The 20,289-nt window shown below is 38.9% G+C and overlaps 1 protein-coding gene across 3 annotated transcripts in view; it reads right to left on the minus strand.

Annotated features, from left to right (window-relative positions):
- MAD1L1 (mitotic arrest deficient 1 like 1) overlaps positions 1 to 20,289 on the minus strand; it is a 379,520-nt gene that overhangs the window by 316,508 nt on the left and 42,723 nt on the right. For all 3 annotated transcript variants that reach the window (XM_049791592.1, XM_049791593.1, XM_049791591.1), the window contains exon 10: positions 19,060 to 19,146. In XM_049791592.1, coding sequence (XP_049647549.1) covers positions 19,060 to 19,146 — 87 coding nt within the window. The remainder of the gene's footprint in view (positions 1 to 19,059; positions 19,147 to 20,289) is intronic.

The raw sequence follows: 20,289 nt of genomic DNA on the forward strand, positions 1-20,289 counted from the left end.
CCACTTTGTACCGAGTCTGTCTTCTGCTTCTGCCCTATTAACTCATGTCAATATAGCAAAGGGAGCAAAATAAAGCAGAAAAGTCGATACTCATCCATCACATTTTTGTGCAACTGCTGCAGTGAAGAGGAACAGATAGGTCAAAATCAAGATGCCTTAGGGAGCTGCCCCAACCCTCCAGCCCTGCTTGGCATCAAATGCGACCACAGCATCACTTCCCTGTGGCTCACACAACAAAAGAAGTAGCTGCATAGGTCAGAAGTTCATTTGCCAAATTAATATGGAGCATCCTGACTATTCAGAGCAAAGACCACACACTGAAGTAGAAACTGCTCTGATCTCCACTGTGCTTTTGCAAATAAAAGTCACTCACAATACAAGCTGTCCTTGTTTTAGGAAAATTACAAACTGTGGTGCGATTTACCATATAGTCCCACCTTCTTTCCTATGCTTTTTCTGCTCTTCCCACAACTGCACTTTCCTAACTAAATCACAAAGTACCTCTGGGAATAAAGGAAGGCATCATCACTGAGCACTTAACTGGACAGGATGATCTCTTTTCTCCCCCAATCCTTCCAACAATAGGAACACTAGAGATCTGAATTCAGAACAAAGAAGAAAGCATTTATCAGACAGAATAGAAAAGATTAAAGCATTTCTACCTCTGATTGAATGACCACAGTATCACATTACCTCTGCTCCTGCTGCTGCAGCGGAGGTGATTGAGCCCTGGCACAGAGGCCTTGCTGAGTGAGGAAGGGGGCAAATCCTCTCACCAGAATTTTAATCTCCTGCTCCTGGAACCAGGAAATCATTACCCAGTGCAGCAGAGAAATGAATGCTACATGGCATCCAATGGTCTCCCTGCTGGTAATTTCTACGTGAGATACAGTTTATTTCAAAGAGATTGTATAAGGTATTGCAGACCTTTAAGTTGGACGGGACTGATGAAGGGCTAAAAAAACAAAAGGACAAAAATAAAGGAATGAAAAAAAAAGAAATTGTGAACACTATTTAAAGACAGATTAAAAGAGCCTGCGTGAAATCTGTGACTTCCACTGCGGAGCAGTAACACACATTAATTCATCTTGCCAAAATACATGCTGCAAAAGACATTATTTTAGTACCTTTTATACACACCTGCATTTAACTCAAGTCTCATTTGTCCTTCCCAGTGAACAATGGTTGGGGGTGCCATGAAGAGAAAAAGATTAAGAATCCGAGAGCTGGATTGATTCCCAGATGAAGAGACTTGTGATTCCTCTCCAATTCATGCTAGTTTTCCACTTAGCAGAGCCCACCACTGCACACAGAGACACACCAGAAGCACAGCTGTGTAAAGGGGGAACACACCAGACCTCACTGCTGGCTGGACAAGACCAGAAAAGGATGGTTTGGCTTGCCTTTGTCCCCATATTTGCAATGACAAACTCTCCAAAAAGGGGATTTTTTTCTAAGTTACAGAACTAAGTATTTAGTCTACCAAGCCACATAAGCCAACCATCCTCTGTTACAAAGGTGCCTCAAATATAAGATTAGAAACCTTAACAACACTTGTACATGTAAGAATGCTTCAGATACTATCAAAAAGTTAATTTTTTTTTGCTAAGAAACCATATTGTATTTACTTAAAGGAAAAAAGATACACAGTATAAGTTGGCTAATGTTATCTATCTCAAGCCTTACAATACCTGACAGTTTTTCTAAACTACCAGTTCCTAGATATGGATTTTCATAATTTCAGAACCAATTTTCATAGTAAGTTACTGACCTTCCTACTTAGCAGAAGAACCTTAATAAAACGGCAGTGTGGGCAAAAATGAAAGCAAATAGAAAGAAGATTTGTTGACTTTAAATGCTGGGGGGTTGATTATTTTTGCATTCCTGAGATGCAGCATCAGCTATTCTGTTGGGCAGAATGTCAGTCTTGAAGAGACATAAGGCTCCCTTGTAATAAGGACAGATTTCTTTCCAGCTCCATTCAGTTGTGAACTATTATACTAACATATACTGGAGAATAGGTATAATCAGGCAAAAAATCCAAACTGATGAAGCTTAATCTATTTATAAGTTACATCATAAATTTACTGATTTTTCTAGTCAAACAGCATCTTCCATAACTATGGCAGGCACAACCCAAATGTTTTTTAAAAAAATAAAGTCACAAGCTTTTCAAACAGAAAGATTTTAAGGTTTTAAATAGCAGCAAATTGGGCACCTTTTCCTTCCCATTATCTTCAAAGCAAAAGTTAAAGGTACAAGAATTCAAATGCAACATGATGCAAAATTTACAAAGGAATGCATACAGTCAAGGCTTTCTAATTTTATTTCTTTTTTTCTGCTGTAGAAATCAAGGAGCAGTAGGAAAATAATGGAGGTTTAAAAGAAGGAAAAGGTTAGCTCTTCAGATATTTGTTTAGACGCAGACAAAGCTGAACAAGTGATGGGATAGTGATGGACATTACTCACAGCCTGTAATCTCATTAAATTTTACATTGAAGCTTCAGGTTAGTGGACAGAGGATTCTAACATGCTAACTGTGCCTCAGTCAGATACTATGTTTTAAGCTATTCCCCATTTGTGACATTTTAGACAACAGAAAGCTTGCTCAGCTTCTGTTCCTCTGTGGATCTCAGTTTGTGCTGAATGTGGAACTGGGTATAAAGTGGCTGCTAAGAGATAGAACTTTGTGACGTGAGAACTGAAGTTGTCATTTGCACAAATCATCATAAACGTTTTACAGGAACATTTACTATCTGTTAAGCTGTGATGAAATCAGAACTAACAGACAATACCACAGGCACCAGTTCTCAAACAGTTTTAATGTCAAAAGGTATTAAACGAAGTTCTGACCCATGTGGAGATCACAGAGACCAGCCTTGCCACTCTCTGAAGGAGGTTACAAAGCCAAATACTCAACACTTAAGAAATGTCAAATATATCCATGGAACCATCCTCCAGCAACTGCCTATCTTCCCAACCTATTTTAGCTTTAAAGCTATTTTAAAAACTATTTTAGCTTTAAAATGCAGCAGGAGTAATTGACCTCCTGAAAGCAGATGTACGAAATAATTTTATTTAAGATTTGTGAGTTGCAGAAAGAATAACTGTAATTAATAGAAAAACTAGAACTGCTCCTCATTTCTACATTTGTAACCCAGCCCTGGGTTGGGCAAGGAATCTAGAGAGGTTGCTTGCTTGCTTACTCCTCCCCTCGCAAGGGTCCTTGTTTAAGAAGCCAGGCAGGAAGGTATGAACAAGCTTCCAATGGTTTTTATCATTCAGCTCAATTTGCAAAAGCAAAAAATCCTTACTGATGGCTTAGAGCTTGCAGGAATAGCACCAGTATATGCATATGTCTCTCAGCTCAGAAGTTATAAAGACAGGTCCACTCATAGCTCTTGGTTAAAAATGAGCAGTCAGCTACGAAGGGTCTCAGCTATATTGTATAATAGCTACATATATAATGTACACTGTATACAGTGTATAACAACTTACATATAACAACTTGCTGAACCTTTTTATGAAAAGGAAGGAGGCAGAGCCTCCCTCCCCTCCTCACATTTGGATTGATGCCTCAAAGTGTAAACCAGCTCCTCAGATGAAAGGAAAAGGAGGAGTTTTTTAACAATGAAATTCATTCTTGGCTGTGACAGGGGTTTTTTTATTTCTGAACTGTCTTCACTAAGCAGATGATCCTAGAGTTTCAGTTTAAGCCTTTCAGTGACTTGCAAGCATCCTCCCTGCACTGAAAACATCACTGCAGTGGACACTACCTCTCGTTTCTTAGATTTTTATGACCTACTATATTAAAACCAGTTTAAATGTAATAAAGTCTGCAACATTTACAGCTAGAAAATACAGGAGGACAATAAAATTAGCCAAGCATAAAAACAAGGGACTCTTAAACATCCTCTGCTCACTTTCCAGGGACAATATACACAGAACAGGCACCGACTGCAAAATCAAAAGAAATTTAAATCAATTTAAAATTCAAACAACCTTTTCTCCTGCCTGCTAGGGGCTTAAGGGACATTAACACACACAGAATGGCTCTTCTGCATTGTTTCTTCAGGTTTTCATTCTCACTTTCTAAAATTTGTTTATAAAAGTGATCTGAAATATTGATGATTTACTCATCTCTCATACATGGTTTTGCTCAGCTGCGGCTGGTTTTGCAGTAATGACGTACTGTCTCTCTTCACACTTCACTCCTTTTCTGCAAAAGATGGAGTTGGAACATACAATTTTTAGATTGCTGCCTATTTCTTCCTACCTTACCTACTCTCTCATTCACTTAATACATACCATTACAATATGTAAGGCAAACCAGCAAATTTGCACTGAAGCAAAACTTCAACTGTCATAACAAATTCTTGCCATAGTGCCAAAACAAAGCTGTTCTCACAACTGTTCCTATCCCTCTGTCACTCCTACAGTACAAGCATGAACTGTACGGGAGACTAAGGTAGGGTTTCTTTGCATCGCAATCTATTCCAGAACCACAAAACACTGCCAGCTTCTTCCTCCCCTTAGGAGGGTTCCCACAGTTTTCTTAATAGGATGCTATTTAATGAATGGGATACAAAGCTGACTAAAGCAAAACAAAAATCTATCTGCTTTATAACATGTTTATATTAAGCAGAATTTGAAAAATCTGTTTGGGGCATAGGCAAAAGCAAGTGACATGAACTGCACTTTGGGAAAGCCCTGCAAAAGCATTGACAAAGATATGCTTTAGTAAATATTATCATAAGCCTTGTAAACTATCACTTGCACAAGCCAGAGGACAGATCACCGACTTGCTCAACATCACATAGAAGTCCTGGGTCAGAACCAGAGCCAGAAACAAAATTGCTTCCAAAGGTCCGCTAAGTTTTGAGTATTTCTGCAGTCCAGTCTTACACAGGTCTCTCAATTTTCATCCAGCCTCTCCCTCATCCTGTTTGCCTTAAGCAGCTTCAATGCTTTACAGAAGCACTACATTATAGACTACAAGCAGAAACACATATCCTTGTACACTTAGAAAGAATGTAGATAACATTTACTGTACTTCAGAGACGATCCAGTCTAGGATAGGTGTAAATACACAGCAGACATATATCACTCATACCATCAGCCTCCTTCTAAGAAAAATCATTTTACAAGTCCTGTTTTGTCTCTCCTGTAGGACTTCTGTTGGTCCCACATTTCCTGCTCACCACCTGATCTTCACAGAAGCCTTTCCTGACACAGTGATGAGTATGTAGTGATATAAATCCCAGTATGGGAATATGTAAATGGCTTCTGTAACAGTAACAATCAGCAAAGTGTCATGGATTTTATGACATCTCCAATTCTTCTCTCTTTTAAATAGAAACACAACAATGCAACACCTTTTTTTTTTTTTGGACAGGTGGTGATTCAGATGATTCGTTAGAAAGATTTCTTTATTTTGGATACAGCCAGTCTTACTTTAGTAATTACCTCTGCTACAATGAAGTTTTGTATTTGGAGATATGGTTAATAAAAGACCTCTTCTTTGGGGACTCAAATCCCCAAGTCCCAAAGCACTATTCTAAAAAGGGCATGTTTCTAGAGCATGGCTTAATATCTTGCAGCAGACACAATGATGGTCTTCTACTTCTTTGAAGTAAGGTAACTAGAGAAGGAACTTACTCATTAAAAGTGCTGTGGAAAAAAAATGCATTAAAAACTAGCCCGATTGATCAAACATGGTAGCATCTACACTGACTTCTTGGCTTGATTCAGCTCTTTAAGGCCATGAGGAACTTCTTCAAAGTCTGTACACGTTAACAAAAGATGCCACTCACTTTATTTTTAAAACATCAAAAGCAATGAAGGCTGTCCGACCAGAACTGCCGGGTTTACAACAAGAAGGACACTGTAACTTCTGTCAGCCTCAATGACAGCTACATTTATCCATGAGAGCTACAACTACCCTTCACTCTCTTGTTCAGTTCTCATTCAAGAATTAGACAACGGTCTCCAGAGGATGGGAAAAGAGAAGCTACTAGAACTTCACCCAGCCTCACTCTCCTATATTCAGTTCAAGACCTTCAGCATTAATTCAGGGAAGAGATAAAGTAACTACTTCAAGACAAAATTTAAAAATCTTCATTAAAAGCTTCCAAAACCTGAGGAATTTCTGACTTATACTTGGCAGGTAGATTTGAAACAAGGTCCATATTTCATCATTCACAAGTTTGATACAGAGCCACCAATTTCCTAAGGGAGTCAGAATGAATTTCAAGTTTCCTCTGCCTTTAAGTATTAATGAATACTTCCTCTCTAAGTTCAAGAATGTCCCTGTGTCGCTGTTTATACACAGAACCCCCGCGTTCAAGATGCAGCCTTGTAAGATGACACAGCCTGGGTGCTTGTCTTCCCCACCGGGCAAAGCTCTCCTTGCGGTTCAGAACAAGCACATTACTAAGTTCTTCTGAAAAAGGGCACGTTCTACAGACAGTAGACCTGCATTCTGGGTTTGAGGAAATGACTGGAATGCATTTTCTCTTTGCATAAAGGCATTTCTTAGGAGGCATCTACAATCCATGCAGATGAAAGGTTTCTAAAAGGTCATTGGCAATATAAAATGTAATTAGCTTAAAAACATCAAGTATTTTTAAGCATCACTTTGCCCCAGGTTATCTTACTGTTGCTTGGTTTTTATAATCATAGTTCTTATCAGCATTTTTTTTTCCTTTTGGATGTATTCAGGAAAGAAAAAAATCTGACAAATGCACTGTTAAAAGATATTATGTTACTCTCAAATAGGCGAGTTAGAGACTTACCACCCATGGCTGTGCACTACACTACACATAATTATACCAGGTGTGACGGAGGCACTCGATCCCTTAACCAAACTAGCAGGAGTTCGGTACAGGCTCCAAAGGAGGTAAAGGCCTGAGCCGTAGCTGGGCCAAGAACTCCTCTAGACAACCCACAAAGGAGCAGAGTGACCCAGTGAGCATCAATACACATGAGCTTGGAACACCAATCATGCGATTAACACATGAACAGCGGGTAGCTTTTCCAAGAGTCTTTTATTAAGGAACAAAGAAAGTTGTGGGTACAAGAAGTCTCATGCATACCTTTCCCACCACATGTAATTTGACTACGAGCCAACCACTTTATCCCATAAACATGACAGCCTAAGTGAGCCTTCTTTGAGCTCTCCCTGCTAGGCAGTGTGGCTGTATAGCAGTGATCTCCTCTTGAGCTGGGACACCTCTCAAGGTTGCTCCTCGAGGCAGAGAGACCTTTTACCAACGGCAGATCTTTGGCAAGTGACAGACATCACGCATAACCTTGTAGTATGGTAACTTTGATTTTGTACCTTGGTAACTTTGCATCATCGTTCAAATGATTGTGCCATGCAGTAATAGAGTGAACCTTGCCATCAAACTTTGTAAGTCATGCTTTTACAACAATATATTAAAAACAGTTTTGCTAATACCTTTGACAGTGGTTCTTTAAGAGATCTAAATCACCCACTCACGACACTAGGCAGCACAGCAGCAGGTGCACTTTCATTAAATAAGACACATTTTTTTTAAAAAAAAAAAAAAAAAAAAAAAAAGAAAAACACGAAGCAAGCCACATTACGCTGTCCTGTTAAGTCTGAATGGTTACTCAAAATTCACAACAGATTTTGCCATGAACACCAACACTCCACTCAGTATCTACAGCTGCCCTTTCCCAGCATCAGCATAGCCCACAGTACTCACAAGTGCAAGAGGCAGAAATACTGCATCTCAGGAAACATGCTTTATCCTAGAACACATTTGAACAAATGAAGCAAAACTTATTCGACAGTCATTGTAATGACAGGTTCAGACTTGCTGCTGCAGCTGACTGCCCAGAGGAGATAAGTCAAACAATATGACAAAATGATTGTATTGACAGTATAGAAAATAATATTTTTGGTTAATATAAAATTAAAGTTCTAGCCCCTTAACTGCAAGTCTGACATACCAGTGCTGAGTCAGTGAAACACAGTATTTACCGGTATACAGCTCCAGCAAAAACATAACACACACAGTCTATCTGCTTCCAAGTTCCTTCTATATGGAGACAGTTCATACTACTAATTGTCTTATCAAAGTACCCAAAGCCTGGTCATGTATCAGAACGATTTAGACCAAATCTCTCTTTCTCGCAGATGCTAACAGCCCTTTCATCTCTTCTGTCTCATACTTCCCCCCATTCCACGTGTGTCCACTACCTTCTCTCTCAACTCGTCTAATTGATTAATCAAGTTAAACTCGGAGCAATTGTTCTCAACCTGCATTTAGCCTGAAGGCTTTTGCTTCTATATCAGATCTGACTATTGGCCGTGTGCCCAAACACGTCCGTCTTCTAATCCTACCAGTTGGTCTAATAGAAGGTATTACTTCTCCCTACAAACCTTGCTTTCCTGATTCTTCTGTGAATCATCAAAATGCACTCTGACTTCAACAAGCTCCAATTCTTACACCAGCACAAGATCTGTAGAATGAAAACCAAGTTCACTCAAATTGGGAGTGTGACACAACCAGTGTGGCAATTATATCCTTGGTGGCACAGGGTTCAGATTCTTTCAACTGGAGGGGATGTAAGGAGCACTGCTCCACACTCCCAGCTACAAGAGAAAGGGTTACAAAGTGACTTCAGTCTTGCTCTTTAAGTAGATAAAGATGCATCAACATAAGTGATACATTTGGTTTCCAAGAGCCAATTAATGCATTGTCTTGGTGACAATTTTTACTTCCAACGCAAGGTGCAAGAAGAGGGATTTTTTTTTCATTAGGATAACCCATGCAGATGTGCTACTTTGTCAGCAGAGTCCCATTCTAAAAAAAAAAAAAAAAAAACAAACACCTCACAGCGTTTTCTTAAAGCATACACAATATTTTATTAGTTGTAGATACTTTGGACTCTATGTACTGCAACTGCCATAGGCTAGATCTGATAATCCCTTATTTGTACAGCCAGAAAGGGACACATTTTGGTTTATTTCCATAAATATTTCAAAAGCTTTCTCTGGCTGAGAAACAGAAAGCCTCTTCAGTAGTTATTCCACTCATAAGAATTTGATTTTTGTTGCTTGAATAAAAGGAAAGCTAGAGGGTTTTGTTGTGGGGGTTTTTGTTGGGATTTTTTTGGGGGGTTGTTTTTACTGATTTCCATCTCTTAACAGTGAGATGTATTTTAAATCTTATGAATATATGAACGTTGTTTTAAATATTGAAAATATGTAAAAACAGACTATACATAAAATATGACAGAAAGGAAATTACATTTTGCTAGAACACTGTTCTGAACTCTAACAGAGTACAATGCCTAAGCCTTCTGACCAAGCATCCAGCCCCAAAGGGCCCTCTGAATGTCAGATCCTACTACAGTTTCTTGTATGGCTAAAGTGAAAAAAACAAACAAAAAAACCCAAACAAAAACAAACAAAAAAAAAAAGTCACCAGCAACAAAATAACTGGACCAGTTGCCAACCATCCCTCCTGAACTCATCTCCAACTCTACCCCATCTACCTTTCCTAAGGAGTGACACATTCCTGCGAAAGAATAGCTGCAGTGAGAAATTGTCAGAATTTCTTCCAAGCAACAGAGCATGGCTGTACCACTATTGCCAGAAAACACACCAACTACTGTCTAAAAAGAGACACAGAGAGGAACTAACTATAAACACGTTTCTCCTCTGTGATGCCCATGCAAGAACTAAGCAATCAGTCTGACTTCGAGAATTTTAGAAAATAATTTTTTTTTTCAATAAATTTCCTTCCACAAGAAATCGTGTGGACAAGGATGGAGAGAGGAGGAAACACTGTCAAGGCACAAACACACCCTCAGGATCTTTCCAACATTTGACATAAGACCTTATATTATCAGCACAATTTCCTAAGAAGGCCTTGTCTTGTCTCCCTGTGCTTAACTCCTCCAAACCAACTACTCCATCCTTAACCACATGCCTCAAAAGCGTCTGATGCTTCACTGAAAGCTGCACCAGAGCTGTAGTAAAAGGCTACATCTGAGCTCTCCACAGGGAGAGTTTCTGAGATAGGCACATTCACATCAAGATATTCTGCAGCTTTTCGTTTCTTTCCTTTCACTTGTAACATTTTTTAGCTAATTGGCTCCAGAATTTATAATCCTGGTGACAGCACCCTGGCTGTGCACAACAGAAAAGGTGGAGGAGGAGGGGAAGGAAGACAGAGCAGCTGCCAAGGCTGCCGGCACCATCTTCTGTTCCGAGCACGTTACTGCAAAGCACCAGCTAGATCTCAGGATGCTGATCCTCCCCTCGCTCACCCAGAAAGCTCAGGGTATCTTATGCTTAGAAATATCACAAGACAGCTTAAGAGGTTTTATGCAGACTCCAGAAAAAGCAGGAATCCAAATATGAAGTGCAACTAAAACCACCAAATTTGAAAAGGAGAAAATTAAGCAGACGGGGGGGAAAAATGTAATTACGGCAGAAAAAAAAATTTGTTTCACCATTAGCATTGCACAATAAGAAGGTTTGTCAGGCACCGGTTTAGCCTACACATGTTCACATCCGTCAGCATTTCCATGATAAATCCTAATTTTCGCCATTGTTGATCACATTGAACTAAAACTTGGTATGCAAGTTTTCAGCACAGATGCTCAAATAAATTATGCACATTAGTCATTTAACTTTCAGAGCAGCAAAAGAAGCTGCTTTTTGGTGGGGGGGTTGACTGCAATTTATGACAAGTTTTTTTTGCCTTGCACAGCTAAAAAAGACAAGGCAGCTTACTTTTTATTTTTGATTAAACTTTTCAGGCAGTATGTCTTTTGTACAGATAAAACTTTAACATTAGGAAAATATTTATAACTAAAAATGCCCTCCCCCCACCAACAGCTATATATTTACAGTAGTTCCTCCATTTACTATATTACACCATGGTCTATATATTCACATATGCATACAAGTAGACACAGAGAACATTAAAATGAAAATACGTAATGAAAATACCAATAGCAGCAGGCTGAAGAAGTCATGCTGTAGACTTGATGTGATCCGGATGAGAAATTGTTAAACAAGCAATTAGCTATAGAGCTGAACAAAGTTTACATGCAGATATGATCAACCAATTGAGACATCCCAGCCAAGATAATCTATTTTTTAGACATAACCGTATTCTGCGCAGTATTTGAACTGACACTACTTCACAGCAGTTACAAAACCCTACAGAATTCATGTTTACTTTGGTAAAATGTCTCAGTGTATTCTGGCTGTCCCCACTCCCCCCAAAGCACCGGGAAACCATCAATCTGTTTAAAATAAACAATATAACCAGTACCCTGAAATACTTTAGAAAAATCCATAGTCTTCGATACCCCCATTAAGGCACCTACAGGGCAGTATTAACTGCTGGCAGGTTCTGCATTCATTTATAGATAAAATTATGAAGAAATGACTAGTAGGTATTGCTTTTTCTTTTCTCCAAAATGGATCTTTCATGCATTTTTGGATGAAAGTAGTTGACAGTGTCATGAGTCTAAAAAGACAGAAAACTCATTCTGCATTCTGCCACCAATCTTCCCCTGGCTTCTCATGACTGCTCAGGAAAGCTGTAATGAAGTTCTAGCATTACAAATTAAGAGACAAAATGGTTATACGCAACCTAGTTTGACTGTTGACAACTTATCATAAAACGCTTCAAAGGAACAGTTCAAGAGCCACGGTCAGTACTATAATTTTAAGATACTATATGGGAAGAAACAAAGGTGTATCATGCTTTTGGGGGAGAAGGGAACAAAAAAATAGGATAGGATAGGAATTAATGTATTGTATTTGCCTTAAAAATAATTAGGTGCAGACTAGATATGTTATATGGAGTAGAGATGTTTGTTTTCAATACATGTGGTCTTCTGCATCTGCATGTGAGAATATAAGAAATTCAGGTCACTGTATTAAGTGGATCAGCAGAACCCAAGCAAACACAAAGCTTCTCCAGAAACTATATACAGACTTCTCAGGCCACATTCTTCTACATTATTCATGGGACCATTCTTATGACTTCAAGACTGATTCTAAAGATATTACCAAACTGAAGGGCCCTCCTCTTTTCCAACTCATATAAAAGTTTTCAAGGCTTACTACCATATTGCAGAGGCAATAAAAGACGAATCCCTAAGCACTGGAAATCTTAAAGCAGTAGAACTCCCGGAGCTCTATACAAAACTTGGCAACAGGCTGAATTCATGATTTTACATAATACTACTGGTTTCAAAGTAGAATATTTTTGTACTGCTGCCTACTGCATAGCTGAGATTATAATTCCACCCTTTGTATTCATATCATAAATATAACACGGATGTGGGGCACTCTTCCTTTGGCCCATCAGCCTCATGTAAATCATTAATGTGATCATAGCATCTATCTGCTAAAAATGAAAGAATAGTGAAAATAGATAATAAGGTTTGACTTCAAATTACTTCAATAGTTCTAAATATTCATTCTAGTTTCTGAGAACTCTAGACTAGTTTTAACATACATCTATTTCATCTATGATTTTTTAGGAATTTTAGTCTCACAGAAGTGAAAGATTTATAGCACAGATGTGAGTCATGCATAGAAGAAATGCTAGGCAGACTTTTTCCATAACTTTCACAGTGCAGCTCCATGACGAAACACGGTGTCTGCTGTACAACACACCATCAAGAACAGTCTATGCTTCCTCTCAAATTAACTGATTATTTTTTACACATTTTTCTGGTCAATAAGACACACTGCTACTTGGACACCCAAGAGACTGCTGAATCAGCATCTCCAGAGGAGCACTAACAAATGAAAGCTATCATTCATTCTAGTAATAAAAAGATGCACAAACATCAGGGATGCTAGTAGGAACACCAAGGGTCAATCACAATCCTGGAACAAGAAAAAAATATTAAGAACAGAGTTAAAAAGCTTCTACAATTTTTTAATCATTAGAAGTGATCAGAGCACTGAATAGAGGCATTTCACAGATTGTCCTTGAATGTTCTCTAAGAAGCACAGTCAAATATAAGGTAAGAAACCAAATACTAATATTTTTACTGGTTTTACACTCTATAGTTTCTACAGAGCTCCAGGCTGAAAAGATGGTACAATTAAATCTATGTCTGTCCCCTGGAGGCTGTTCTTTAGGCTTTCTCTCTATATTTTCTTTTAAACAGAAAAAGAGACTAGTTTCATGAGCTCCAGAACTGAAGTTGCCTGGTTTCCTAGGGATTTCTCTCTCCAAAGGTGAATACTGACTCAAGTAGACTTCCATTTCTCACACCAGTAGCATGAAAACAATACCGATACCAACAACATTACCACAGTACTACCCAAATGCCACAAGCCTTTGGAAAATATGGTATAGCAGAAATTATGGATTGTGATACTACTGTGGTATCAGAGCAGTGCTCACTCGCTGCCAGTCTCAAGGCTGAATGAGTGGTGGCCAAGAAGGCACGATCTCCGATAAGAGCCTTACTGTCAATGTGACATTTAAGAGGGTCTTGTGCTTGCAGGCCTCTGATACCTAAGAGGGCATGACCTCTGGTTGCAGCAACAGGATGTCTCTCCTGGAGATGGAGACCTGTTTTCCTTAAACTTGCTGGAATTTATTATGTTTGAGACCTCCACCATCTGCCAAGCTTGACAGAACACAAGTAGCAAGTTCAAAAGTGTAGGGTAGGCACAGACAATCTCATCTACATACACACACAAAGCACAGTAATAAGCCTCACTTCCTCAGGAAATCAGACTAAAAATGGCACAATCATGAAAAGCAAAGGTCTGGGCAAAATCCCATGTTTTTAGAATTGGAAACATAAGTCAATGTCTTGGCTAAATTATTTTTTGCCTTCCTATTTTCTGCTAGGGGCTAACTATGTGATAGAAAAAATTAGAAAAGCTTTGTATCTACCCAATTAGAGTCACGAATAACCAGATGTTGCTCTGGAAGCTTACTATTTGAATATATTTATTTGGAGAGAGTAGATTGGTCACTTAATGGGACACTATCAACTACCTTCTGGTATAAAAATGCATGAAAGATCCATTTTGGAGAAAAGAAAAAGCAATACCTACTAGTCATTTCTTCATAATATTACTCTATAAATGAATGCAGAACCTGTCAGCAGTTAATATTGCCCTGAAGCACTGTGAATAAACATTTGTCTGGTATTAGATACACACACACCTCCACATATAAATCAAGGTGCAATGCGCCATACAGATGAACAAGAGAAGAAAAAAAAAATCCCTACCTTGTCCTATATTAGACATTAAGTGCTTCTTTTGATCACAAAATAACTCATAAAGCCTATCAAAAAAGCTAGCACTTCTCCCTCTGTCACATAAAAGACATTTCACTGTAATTAAACTTCTGTCCAACTTTCCAGAAGATTAGGGGAAGAAGTCTGACAGGCTCTATTTATATTTGTGACTGACACTCCTTGGGACATCCAAGGAAAAGAGAAGATGGGCAATAGATTTACAACACTTCTGAGCTAACAGCACTTATGGAGATGGACGGTTCTGAGCTTACCATCACTCATTCATTGGGTTTTTTTTTTATTAAAAGAAAATCCCTGCTGCCCAACTGAAGAGCATTTTCTGTTCAGTTTGCAATCTACATTCCCCAGCCTTCAATGGTTTAGCTTTTTATTTCATTTTTAAGCAACAACACACACAGCAGGTTGTTTGGGTAAATCAGCTTTACATGATTTATATGAATAAAGGTGGTAAACAACCATGTCTCTTAATGGAACTCCGTGAACACTTGGAGAAGGAAGATATTTTTTCAAACATATTCTGCGTATCCCTTTTCACATATGACACTATATGTCAAAACACATGGCTGGGTTTCTGACACTAGATGATGGGAATAAGCCATCAGCTCCGGGATCCCAACACCAGAACCAAAGATTTACTGCTCTGCCATTTTTCTTTGTGTCCTTCACCCTGCTCAGTACTAACTTCACCTATGTGTTTCCTTGTATTTGACTTTCTACAAGATACCTCAATGGTCCAAAGTCAATATTATACTTAGACAACAAGAGCAAAAGCAGAAAAGAAATGATCACTTTGGAAGGGACCGCAAGTAACCAAAAAAGTACATTTTCATAGCCTTTCAGAATTGAAGCAAATATCAAACTGCAAACAGCACCGTTCCTTCATGCTTAGCCATCTCAGAGGACAATACTGATGAGAAGGGAAGTTTTCCCCTACATTTCAAATTCAAGAATGCTTTGCCAGCATTGTTTTAGGAAATCTCTCCAGAGATGCCAAATATGCAGCTAGGATGATGGAAAAATAAATATGCAGCTTTTTTCACTTAAAAAAATAGCATAACTACTACATCATTTTTCCATAAGACAAAAGCTTATGAACAGCTCAGCTGACTTTCCATATTACAAGCTACAATTATCAACTCTTCCTGAAAAAGTACATTTCAACATACCACACCTATAGCATTCACACTCAAGGGATAAGTGTACTTAAATGAATGATGGCTGCAGGGTTAAACTGACCCACTAATTAAACACCTTTCTTTCATTACCCTTTCCTAAACAGCAGAGCAGGTATTCTTCATGCTATCAAAGTGGCCCTAAGCAACCTACTTTTGAGCTTTTAAGCCTTTGGATTGTTGTCTTCATTCTGCAGTTAGAGCTCCACGATACTTCCCGCTGTTACTGCTGAAAGTATAATTTACTCTATTTACACAACTTACAGCAACACACTCCAAAACAGCAGTGAGATTCCATCACGCGCTATTAATGGCACTTTCAGCTACATTACTCAGCGATCCTGAAGTCACAAAAAAGAGAACTGAGTTGCTGCTTATGTGTTCAGTGCAAGAGTGACCCTCTTTCCTCATGCTAGTGCCACAGGGAGGTTTTCCTCCCTAGTAAAAATAGCAAGCTCCAAGGGAGTCTACACAACTCAAACATGTAAACAATCACTGTTAAAAGAAATTGATTTAAACCCACTGTTCAGGAAATGCAGTCCTGTGGTTCTGGGTCTAAAAGCATCCAATCTGAGTGATACAGTAAATATGATATGCATCATCATTTGATCTCTGGGAGGCCTTGAGACACTGGCAATTGCACAGGTTACACAAAACACAGATTGCATTTCAGATCCCCAAGCCAGAAGCAGGGGGAGTATCAGTGCAAAGGCTGATTTGTAACAATGTAGCCTTTTTGTGTGATGATGACCCCTACTGCCTTTTTAATAACAGAAACACTGGCTCTAAAAAAATATACAGTAATAAGTGGAAAGCAGTTCAAGAATGGAAGAATGAGACAAAATAAATTTATTCTGTTTAGTGAAGCCATATGCCATTTGGAACACATTGTTACCAGTATGTTTGTATAGCATAACTCTCCATTCTCGATCAACTAAGGGACACTGAGAAGCAGTTGAGCTAAGATCGGTCTCCAGTTTTACAGAAACGCATAGGACCTTACATAGCAAATTGTTCCCTTCTGCTACCTTTTCCATGCCTGGTTTCTTTTCTGAAGCCAAGTCCTGCTCATATTCCGCTACATTAGCAATTAACTCCTGCTTCGCTACCAAGTGTCTCCTCTTATCGAAAAGAAACTGGGGACTATTTGTCAGGTCAAGACAAACAGTAGCTGGCAAGTGTCTATCAGAGTCACTAAACAATGTGGGAAAGGTACCTTCACTTGGAAGACTGCAGTGTACAGACTGAGAGAAAGAATAATCAGCTTGCAAAAAAACCCTCCAGGCACTCTTCTGCCCGTGTTTAAAAGCTCAGTAACGACCAAACATACATTCACTATACAAAGACTCAGTATCAGCCATTTAGGGAAAAGGGTCATATCACCGTCTTCAACACCACACTCAAACCTCTTCTACTAAACTGAATTTTGCACTGTAGCAACAGGTAAGCCAGGACTATCTGTGATTCTTCATTGCCACAAAATTAAATCCAGATGCCAACTCCTGATGTTGTTTTCTTAAGCATCTACCAAATCATTAATTTTAATGGAGAAAATTAATCAAAGCTTCTTAGGGTAGGCAAAAATTCTTTTGTCTTCATCCTGCATATTGCACTATACACACATGACCACCGACTTTGTAAATCAAACAGCACTATTGTTACTGAAGACTTTACACATTTCAACTAAGAGCAAAAGAACTTGTAGCTGAAAAAAAACAAAAGAAAGCTGAATAAGTGCTGGGCTCAATCACTAGAGGGAGTCATGATCACACATTAAGTTACTGTAATACACAGACCATTCTGAAGACAATTATGAAACAAATAAAAGAGAAGACCATCAGCTAAATCTGGATGTCATTCAGGGAAAAGAGAAAATTAGATTTGCTTCCTTAACAAGGTTTTATTTCCAAAGACTCAAGACCTTCTCCTGGGAACTTTCAAATCATCTGTAATGAAAGGTTTTTAAAAATGTATCTTATTGCCTACATTTTAAGACAGAATAAGGTATGTGACAGAAGAAAGCCAAAATTATCAGTTTTGGAAATGACACATAGCATTGCATCAAGAAAATGTTAGAATTTTAATTTAAGCAGCTTTACAGCTCATTTCACTTGAAATCAAGAAGTAATCTTAATCATGTTTTTATTTTTAAACTAAATAGGCACAATTACATCCAGCATGAACAGGCACTACCAAAAGGCTGCTTTTTCAACAGATGATTCCCCTTGGCCCTTAATAAATTTAGAAAAAGCATTTCTCTGACAGGCTGTGAGAAACAGCCTGGGGAAAAAAAAAAATCCATAACTCAAACATTACCATCATTCTTTTATTTGATCGTTTGATCAGTTGTGGGTTTGAGGGTTTACTTGGTGTATTTTTAATATATGAAATGTCTTTTTTTACATTGGTGAGATTCCCCCCCCCCTCCCCCCTTTAAACTTCTCAGCAAAAAACACGAAACAATTTGGCCAGCTGCACTCACGGGAATTTATACTTGGCTAACAATTTTACAACTGACTAAACAGTTTCATTAACAGTAGCAGCACACGCGAAGCTTTTAACACCCAGCTTGAATCCTGCCCATCATTAGTACGGCAGAGCCCAGAACACAGCCATCTCTTGAATGAAAATCTACCACATACCTCAGGAGACACATTAGTAAATGCAGCCCAAGACAAACTAAGAGTGCTTTTCCAGTGCTCAATTACACAGTGTTGGACTGCTTTACATTCAACACGTTTACATCAAAGGCTGAAATTCTCCACACTTCTGTTGCTTAGACAAGTCAGCTGACACCTTGGCAATGCAAACAGTTCAAGAGCCTTTTTGAAAGATAGATGTATTGCTTTTAACAAGAACAGACAACGGGTTCCTAATGTGAAGAAATAAAACAGTGTGGGAACCCAAGAATATGTACACCAAGGATGAGAAGCACTTTCTGGCACACTATAGAACCATGTTAAGAAAGGCTATATGTAACCGATGCAGTCTGGAAAGTTAAGCTCTGGCAGACAAATTCATTTCCCCTATTAGACATTCACTCTCACACCAGGGCAAAGGCTTAAACACCCTCTAGTTTCAAATACATATCTCGCTCTATAAACAAACTGCTCCTCCCAAGGTCTAGCAGTACTTTGCCATGAAAACTGCAAACATACTTTTCCACCACCAGCTATACAAACTGGTCCTTTGAGTAGTCAAATCACAGTCCTCAAGGCTCTTAGTCCCTTTCTCACACCCAGATGACCACTTTGCACATTTTGCTGTGACATTCCCTTTCCTGATGAAACTGTCTGGAAAAGCAGCTCATTTTCCCTTGCAAACACTTTAGCTCATAAAATAAAGCTGGACTGACTGACTCTTCACCGTATCCACCCACAGTTCTTCATCTATTTCTTCCTGCAAGGATTTAAGTAAGCAAAAAACTCTTCATCAACATGGAAAAGAATAGAAGACAGCATAGAAGGCTCTATGGAACAGCAAGGAAATCTAAAGAGCCGTTCTCTCAGTTTGCAGTCCTTGTTTTCTTTGTACACACTTTAATATAGCAGTCAGTGTCTTGCTACCAGCATCCACTATTGGTATCACTCACCTGTTCGTGATGGTAGAGTTCTGCTCTTTCAGCGCAAGCTCCCTTTGCTGCAGTGCCACAATTTGCCTTGAGAGATCATCAGGTGTCCTACACAATTAAAACAAAATAGAAACTTTTAACAAATCATTGGTTGAAAAACTGTGTTCCATATATAACCATAAAAAGGGTGTCACCCAAAGCAGACAAGGCAACCTCACCCAGCCAAAACTGGTGTAGTTGCTTAGAACACAGGGTTGCATCTTGTCCAGCTTACATAAAAGCCTGTTTTATTAAAGCCATTGCTGTAAGCTGGAATCACCATACAAGTTGCAGCATCTCACCTGCTGTTCACTTCAACCCATAAACAAACTTTAAAGCCATAGAGTCAGCAAGACCAAATTCTTCAAAGCAAGCAGCCTGAATAAACATTCATACCAGATGAACAGACAGCTTATCACCTGAACACGTTTTTGGGTTTGTTTTTTTTAACATACATAAGAATACATGTTCACAACCTCCTCCCCATCCTAGTGCTCAGCACACACAAGGGCGAACACACCCAGCATTACTCTAAATGCTACTCAGCCACAGAGTCTCAGTGGAGCATGATCACAGGATTATTACCAATAGGGTAAGAAAAGGAGGAAGTAAATGTACATACAGACTGTACAATTCAACAACTCTGGCTACTGCTGAATACCCTCTGATAGTGTAGGGGTTCAGCTATGTCATAGGTGATCTCAAAGCAGTGTTCCCACACAATTACTAGTGTGCTGACTTTAGAATCCTTCGTGCAGGCAGTGACTCAAGAGCCATCGGGGGGGGGGGGGGGGGGGGGGGGAAGCAATAATAATCCATAAGCTCTAGATAACACTTCAGATAGGACTCCGATAATCTTTTTTGTCAAAGAGATCAAAGATTTCTACAGATCTGGTAGCAACAGCTCTGCAGATGTCACGAATAGGTTTAATTTTCCATCAAATCTAATAATGAACTCTTAAAGCTAGTGGAACGGGATCAAGATAACTCTACTCTGACAGTCCCAGAAACCACTATCCCACATCAATAGTCTCTGCAGGAGACAAATGTTCCTTTTGGAGACCTATCTTTAAATCACGAGTGCAAGATATTCAACTCTCAATGAAGGCAGCTTATGGAAAAATAGAAAAATATTTGTCTTTTGAGCCACCAGAAATGGTTTCCCATCCCAAAAGAGAAGCATCTGTATCACACTTCTCAAAAGAAAGGAAG

This window comes from Accipiter gentilis, chromosome 33 (genome assembly GCF_929443795.1).
Source record: "Accipiter gentilis chromosome 33, bAccGen1.1, whole genome shotgun sequence".
NCBI lineage: Eukaryota > Metazoa > Chordata > Aves > Accipitriformes > Accipitridae > Astur > Astur gentilis.